The following is an 8,763-nucleotide window of genomic DNA, read 5'->3' as shown; positions in this document are numbered from 1 at the left end:
CTTAATGTGCCTCTGTCAAGGGAAACCTCAGATGAATACAACAGAGTAAAATAATTGAATCTCATCATTAACAGCTTTTGCGGCCATAATAATTTCACCAGAGCTAGTTTTAATTACATTAATGCTGGCTTTAAATTCACACTCTTTAAGTTCCTTTGAAAGCAACCTGCTAGACCTATCTAAATTAAAATAGCATTTTTGCTTTGTTCTGTGAATAATAAGCCCAGCTGTAGATATAGATAGAGAAGGATATTCTGCATTTAATAAAAAGAGCTCATGATTAAGCTTGTCAGAAAACGCATGGGCCAGTTGGCGTTCTAGATCACAAATCTTTTTTTTTTCTAGCTCCTCAAACTGCTTATTCCTAAAGGCTTTAACTTTGGAAGAATACTGAACAGTATTTATATTGTCTTTTACCTCTGATTCATGCAATTTCCAAACTGTCTGAACTGTATGAGTGCCTCCTTAAAACACAGCTTGTACTCGAGGAATCTTTTTTTTTCTTTCTTTTCGGCAGATCTCAGAATTATAAGAGCAAACAGCATTGAGTGAACTATCCTTTTAACCCAAGACAGGACAGGTAGACTTCTTCACTAAATTTAAATTTGCCATCTTCTTCTGTCCGGTGAATGCAAAGGCGATGCCCTTTCCTGTTTCCATTCTCCAGAAGAAACACCTAAGAAACCTGAGCCCATACTCTCCCCAAAACCCACGGGAGACCCCTGACCAGCGCGGGAAGATCTGGTCCCCCCAGGGGCCTCGCCGGAGCCCACCCCGGAGGCCTTTAAATACCATTTGGCACTTTTACACAGGGTGGCACACGTAGCTCTCAACCTCAAGATTAAAACAGTGGCCTTCTCCTGAATGGGGGGTGGACACTTTTTTCTGTCCACGAACCCAATATTTGTCCATTTGACCTTTAAAGTGACGTAATGACAACGGATCTGGTGCGGACCCCCACCCTTACCTCAGGTCCCACGAACCCACTATCTGTCCCACTATTTGTCCATTTGACCATAATAGTCACGAATGACCGCGGAACCCCCACAGACCCCCTGCAGACCCCACAACCGGGTCAAACGAACCGACTATTTGTCTTTTGGCCCATTATAGTTATGGAATGACTATAATGCACAATAGTTATGGAATGACTATAATAAGTACATTGTACTTATTTTTTATGTAAGTACATAGTAGTTAAGGCCACCTAATAAAAAAACAAAAATCCAACTTTTATTTCTATGGAAATACTACATTATTATATTACATGGGATAAATCTTACATTTATTGACTTTGCTGAGTTGGCTGAGTACAGTACAGGTGTTTTGATCAACAATATTGTATATTTAACGAAATCAAATTTATTAGAACGGCTGTTTAATAAACTTCAAGTGGACAGATGTCCCGCTTGCCATTTATTCATATTGGATGGAGACAAATTTTGGGGGACCATATCTCTACCTCCCATGCTTTGGGGAAATGAGAGAGGGGCCCCTGAGATGTGAGAATCTTGAATCTCGGGTCCCTACGACCCATTGTCTCCGAATGGCGGATGTCCCACCTCCAATGTAAATGCATACTGGTTTGGTGGACACGAACTCCCTTTTTAGACCCTTTGACCTCGAAGGAAGGTTGTAGGGCCACCAGAATTTTTGCCCAGTCGAGGGGGTCCCCATGAGGCAAACATACCAAATTCGGCCCGATCGGACCCCGGCGAGCCGTGTCCACGAAACTGCTAGGCTGAACCCATTCAAGTAAATGGCAGGTGGGAATTTTTTTAGAAACATCCCAGGGGCCCGAAATTTCGGAACAGTGGCTCCTGAGGGCCCCTAGAGAGTGCAGTCAAAAGCGTGGGGCCTTAGTGTGATGCACTTTTTTCTTTGGGTTCTACAGCTACGTGCTTCAGGGACATGGGTGAGGGGCCCCTGAGGTGCCAGAATCTCAAACCTTGGGGCCCAACAACCTATCGTCTCCGAACGGTGGACGTCCCACCTCTAATCAAAGTGCATACAGGTTTGGTGGATATATACTCCCTTCTTGACCCCTAAAGAAGGTCATAGGACCACCAGAATAACCAATTATATTGCATGCAAATAAATGGCAGGTGGAATTTTTTTAGAAATGTCCCAGGGGTCCCAAACTTCACAGTGGGGTCCGTGGGGACCCCCCAGGCAACCCACCCAGACCACGGGCCAATTGGAGGATCTTGCGTCAGTGGTCCCGAAATGGTCTCCCGGTGGTCAACATCACCCCCTAGGGGTGTTCGAACCTGATTTACTGTGGATTACCCTCGGGAAAAGGGTTTAAGTTGGAACGTCCCGTTGGCCAGTTATGCGTACAATAGCAATGTATTTACATGGGGTTTTTTTCACAAACCCATTATATGTACTACCTCTATTTGTTTCACACTGCCCATGGTCAAACCTGGGAGTGAACTTCAAAACAAACTTACCATACCTTCTGCTATGATCACCTAAACTCCTGGAACTGGTACCTTGCCTGGACCGATTATGCCCAAAGCTCCTTGCGTCAACCTTCAGCGGATCTAACTGCATTCCAGTGCATACTCGACTATCAGCAACTGCTGTTCTTCTCCTGAGACATCAGACTGCATCTGGGACTAAGTCATCTGGAATACCTGGTCGACGGGGAAGGCTTTGGTCCATAGTTGAGATCTTGGTTCCCCATAGATAACATCTTTCATTCCAATCAACTTGCTGAGCTCCATGCTTCATACCCTCAATGTCCAGCACAGGGGGTTCTGTTACAGTTTCACCAGGCTCCACCCTCATACAACATTCACAATCCCACAGAGTTAACCAGCTTTACCTCTTTCCAATCATCACACTCATCTTCAGCTCTCTATAAGCACACACTTCTCAGTTTCTCTTTGTCTTGTCTCCAATGTGGACAGTGACCTAATGCAGAAACAATTCTTACCTGCTCCTCTGAGTCTCCCTTCATTGATCTCCTGTTTCTTCCTTCTGTTCTCCAGCATCTCTATTACCAACTTACCTGCTCCACTTTCCTCTCCCCAGCTTCTGGAATCTCCATCAACTGAAGTGTGTGCTGAAGTCCACTAGTCACCTTTCCTGGTAAAGAGAAACAATTGTTATTCCTCTGATCTCATCCACCAAAGACTCGGTTTCATCAATACTCACTTGATTATTGATTTTTGTACAAAGTTTAATAAAACACCTCTCTAAAATACTGCAATCTCTGTATCCAAATCTGGTCTCCCGTTATACCAACCTGGCTAATGCTTACACACACACACATATATATATATATATATATATATATATATATATATATATATATATATATATTTTAGTGGTGGGTCGTTATCGGCATTAACGTGCTGCGTTAACGCAAGACTCTTATCGGGCGATAAAATAAATATCGCCGTTAATCTATTCTCAAAGTTGGGTTGGGAGCTGGGTCTACTAAGCAAGCTATGATGACTTTCACCTTGATATTTTATATAACCGACTGACTGAGGCCAGCCTAAAAAGATGCTCAGGAAAGTTGACGGGCCACTGCTGCGCATCGTCATGAAAGCTTATCTTTTCCACGTCTGTTTAAGCATTGCCGCTTGTCGATTTAAACATTAAAGCCTCCAAACACAAGACGCGGAAAAGCTGAACAGAGTAGGTTACTCGTGCTCTATGTTTGGTGTGGAGGGAGAGAGAGAGAGTATTACGGACTGCGACACTGAACCGAGCTCTCTTCTGCGAAGTTCTCCTTGAAGTCCCTCCTGCACCTGAACGAACAAATACCAATCGCAGTTTGAACAAACAAAAAGATGTGAAAGAGCCCAATTCAGTACTCGCGGTGTTCTGGTGTTCAGTGCTCAAGCAGAGAAAGGCGACTCAAAACACATGAACATCGAATATGCTTATTTTTGCTCTTGTGCCGACAAATACATACAAAATATGTAAAAATATCCACCTTGGCAATTATGCTAGAAAAAAAACTGTCAGTTATTTCTTATGTAAAAGTAAACAGTTGAGGAAAAAATGGGATGTATATTATATTGGATGTGTTCATCGTCTCTTAAAGTGACCGCGCCTAATTTAGCTACTGGCTGCTGTAATGTTAATCCAAGAAAATGCTACTTTGTAGTTTTAACAATCAAACCAAAAATTATCCAGACACCAGATATAATTTTTGACATATATAGCAACACTGTAATAATTTGAGAAATGTTGAAGGTGTCTGGATAAATGTAGGTTTGAATGTATATTTAATTTTTACAATGAAGACTATCCAGTTCTATTTTACATTTAATTATTTTGTTTCTGTACCTCAACACCTACAAACTTCAAAAAAACAAACATTGTGTAAATAACACAAATAAATAAAAATAAATGAACATACAAATTAAACAATTTCAAACAGGGCCCACTGGTACAACCTTCACCGGGTCCCCGCTGACCCCAGCTACGGCAATTCGAATGAGCCATTTTAATGTAGATTAATTTAGATTAATTTCAAGATCACAGTGAGATTAATCTAGATAAAAAAAAATTATCTATGCACACCACTAATATATAACTATATATATATATATATATATATATATATATATATATATATATATAGTTATTTATATATATATATATATATATATATATATATATATATATATATATATATATATATATATTTATATATATATATATATATATATATATATATATATATATATATATATATATATATATATATATATATATATATATATATATATATAGTTATTATATGTTTAAGTGTCTACAGTTAGAGTTAAAGTAGTCTCACATAGCCAAACCTTAAGATTGAAAAAGCTCTGGACTCTCCATTGCAACTGTCATTGGTCATCTGACAGACATGTAAAGCAGCCAATCACAGTTTGTTTTGTTAATTTGTAAAGCTGTGAAAATGTTGATTTCAGGAATTGTACAAGTTTACTGCAACAATGGCATCCATGCCGTGACCTACATAATTCTGATAATCCAGCATTTACTTGATCTTGATTAGTGATCACAGATTTAAACACAATGGCCTTTTTCTTCTGCGAGTGGTGTCTCGACAGCTTTGTTTCCAAGTGAACCATTAAACAATGTGACATCCATTTCCTGGCAACCCTGTAGAATTGCCCGATGGGGCAGCTGTGACCTAATGGTTAGAGAGTTGAACTTGTAATCTAAAGGTTGCATGTTCAAGTCTCTGTGCTGGCATGAGTTGTGGGTGGGGTGAGTGAATGTACAGCACTCTCTTCCATCCTCAATATCCATGGCTGAACTGCCATTGAGCAAGGCACTGAACCCCCAGTTGCTCCCTGAATGCTGGAAAAAATAGCTGCCCACTGCCCCAGGTGTGTGTTTACGATGTGTGTGTTCACTTCTCACTGCTGTGTGTGTGTGCACTTGGATGGGTTAAATGCAGATCACCAATTCTGAGTTGATAGTTAATTTTGGGTTACCATACTTGGCAAATGTCTCAACTTTCACTCTTTTTAAAGAATTACTATTACATTTCTTCAAGCAATTGCTTGTAAATATATTGTAAATATATATATATATATATATATATATATATATATATATATATATTATATATATATATATATATATATATATATATTGATATGTATATTTATAGCATTTCCAAATTTCTCACACTGGTATTTTATACTTATATATATATATGAATTTGCCTTAATTTCCCTCACTATATGGAATATGGAAACATGCAAATTTAAAAACTTGCACAATGCAAAAATTCAGACAAGGGGCAAAGATTTTCACACTGTATATTTTCACACTGCATCATTTTTGACTCAAACACATCACACAAACACTTAACTGAACATAGAATTTCTCAGCCTATTTCAGAAAAAAAAAGGATTTTGTTTCTAACTAGATGTTCCTAAAATCAGCATATTTTAATCACCATTCTTAAAACTGAAAGTTTTTCTAAATGTTTTGCCATTTGTTCAGTTACAGATAATCCATAAATATAATCTAATTATTTCCCATAGCCTGTGTATTTCATGTCCGTCAAATAGAAGAGGGTTCCACATTCAATAAAAGTACAGTGTGTGTGTGTGTGTGTGTGAATATAGCACTATTTTATTTTTTTAGTGTTCAGAGTTGTGCCTCTCAAATTACTCTCTGTGGCCTTGTCTTATATGACTATCTGCTCGTCAAACATGCAGCTCGGGAAACAGGAGATATTATCAGTCACAAATAATGAAAGATTAAAAAGTTTAAATATATTGTTGTCGATGATTTTAGCCATATACTGTAAGTCCTTCAAAAGAGCAAATAGAAACAGTTGGTGTCACTCACATAAATACAGTACATGTTCACAAATATACATGCATACTAGACAGTGCATTTAAACTTTTTGCAAACATAGATGTTGCACTGAGACTGGTGTCATCCAATGTTTTATGAGAAAGTGCTAAACACAAGAATTCTAACTATTCCATTTGAAAACAGACAATCTTCTTTTAATTTGTGCTTCATGCTCTTCATGCAAAAGTTTTAATGGTCATTTCCCTTCTGGGAACAGATTGAAGTATTCTGATGAAGGTTCAAATATTTTCAGTGTTAAAATGTATTTTGCTGACACTCTAAACCATTGATAAAACATTGCATAGATAATTGGATTCATGCAGGAATTCATGCATAACATCCAATACATTATGTTAATTATAAGAACATCATTTTCATCATGCCCAAAAGAAAGAGTTACTATGTAGTATGGTGTCCAAAAAAGAAGATAAACCAGTACTACAATGCCTAAGGTTCTTGCAGCCTTTTTTTCTGATTTGGCCTTTTTTTCTGTGACTAAATTTAAATGCTTAGCTTGCCGTTTTGCTACAAAGCAGATTTTCATATACAAAGGAATAATTATACAGCAAGGTGCCACTAAACAAACCAAAGTATCTATTATTAGATTTTCTAATGTAACAACAAGTACACATTCTCCAATACATGTATGGTTTCTTTCTGGATAGAGCAAAAAGTCATACAAAAGATAAAATGAATATACAAAGGAGAATAACCAATTTACAACAATAGAAACAACAACTCTGTTAATATTGACCTTCAGTGGATATCGCAAAGGGTCATTCACAGCAATGAACCGATCCACAGATATAATAATCATATTACCAAGAGATGCTACGACAACCACATACAGAATAAGAGGAAATATTGAACAAAATATTTCTCCAAAGTACCAGCATGGCTCAATGAGTTTCATTCCTTGCACTGGCATGAGAATCAGTCCTGCGATCAGATCAGCCACGGCCAGAGAGAGGATCAGCACATTGGTCGGAGTGTGAAGCTGCTTGAAATGTGAGATGGAGACAATCACCAGCAAGTTCAGAAACACAGTGAACACTGATGTTACAGAAACAAAAATGTACACAACAATGTACTCCGCTTCTGGTCTGATACTTTTGCTACAAGACAAATTGTTGTTTGGAAAGCAGTAATGGACTGTTTGATTGTCCACATTTGTCACTCCCCAGTCAGACATTTCCACGATGGATGGATATTGAAGAGTAGAGTCTGTGTGAGGTTGCTTGTCAGTTTAGCCCCGATTCCTTATCACTGACATGACACAGCTTTATACATATGGAAAGCACAGTGACCTGCCCATTCAACATGATGTTTCATTATTCAGCTCTCAAACCCACCCTCTAGTTATATATTCATAGAACTTATCAATCTTATCTATACAGTATAGCTACAGTATAGTAAATTAGAGAATCCAGTGATGCTTGTTTACTATTACATTCTTCCTAAGATAATAGCATCTGTCTTAACAAAAACTAATGCTATTAGAAAAATTAGTCCAATCCACTGCCTTCCATTCCACTCAAAATAATATGCATGTTAACAGACAATAAAAATTGAAGATGGAATCTGTGTACTGTTCTCTTAAAGTTTTCCTTTACCAAAGTGTGTAATATAAATAAACAGCAAGCCACACTCTGTTCACTGAGCCAGGATATGAGCAACTTGCTTCTTTTATAGTGCAGTGTATAATTTACATAGTCAAACTCAGTGGCCATTGAACAGTAAAACTGCAAGCGAAATGAAAGAAATGTAGAAAATTAACTATCAAATTGTAGCAAACTTATTAAAAATTCAACTAATAAAATGTATACACATACATTGCTAACTCAGAAGCAATTTAGAAGCATTCTCAATGCGGTGCACTAGCGCCGATCTGCAATAACATACACATCTTTGATCATATCATATTTAAACTGAACATACTCTCCTGCAATATAAATTAGACAGATTAATGATTTAAATGAACTTACAGCCAATGCTTACAACAGGGTTTAACAGAAGGATTCATTTAAATGTGACACAAACATGTTGAACACTTGTTGCAACATGATTTCGTTGCTTCTATAACCTAATGTGCATCGCTCACTGAAACACGTCAAGATAAGAGTCCTCACATAAGAACTTACAAAATAGCAGCAGGAAAAATTAAACTCATACAGGACATTAAACAATCACAATATAATACTGACAAATGCAAATGTCTATCATAAATTATACACAGCCTATAACAGAGGTAGAACGCTCCCAAACCTGGTGTTATTAATGTCCCATAACAGTGTGTGTAAGTCTTATTTAGCCCTCATTTGCTAGCTGTAAGATAACATCAGAAATGGGTCTTAAGAATGCTTTTTACATTCCCTCCTGAGGTTGTTCTAACTTGTACCTTGCGGACATTTCCATCAT

The 8,763-nt window shown here is 37.7% G+C and overlaps 1 protein-coding gene across 1 annotated transcript; it reads right to left on the bottom strand.

Annotated features, from left to right (window-relative positions):
- Positions 1-6,541: 6,541 nt before the first annotated feature.
- LOC128011160 (trace amine-associated receptor 13c-like) lies at positions 6,542-7,537 on the bottom strand. Its single transcript, XM_052593299.1, has one exon. The coding sequence runs from the start codon at positions 7,535-7,537 to the stop codon at positions 6,542-6,544; it is 996 nt and encodes a 331-aa protein (XP_052449259.1).
- Between the last annotated feature and the right edge of the window lie 1,226 nt (positions 7,538-8,763).

The sequence above is a fragment of the Carassius gibelio genome, chromosome B23 (assembly GCF_023724105.1).
Source record: "Carassius gibelio isolate Cgi1373 ecotype wild population from Czech Republic chromosome B23, carGib1.2-hapl.c, whole genome shotgun sequence".
Classification (NCBI taxonomy): Eukaryota; Metazoa; Chordata; class Actinopteri; order Cypriniformes; family Cyprinidae; genus Carassius; species Carassius gibelio.
This window is presented reverse-complemented; position numbering and strand designations above follow the sequence as displayed.

Bases quoted from the DNA above. Each gene is read 5' to 3' on its own strand.
- LOC128011160 (XM_052593299.1), bottom strand. From the start codon at position 7,537: ATGTCTGACTGGGGAGTGACAAATGTGGACAATCAAACAGTCCATTAC.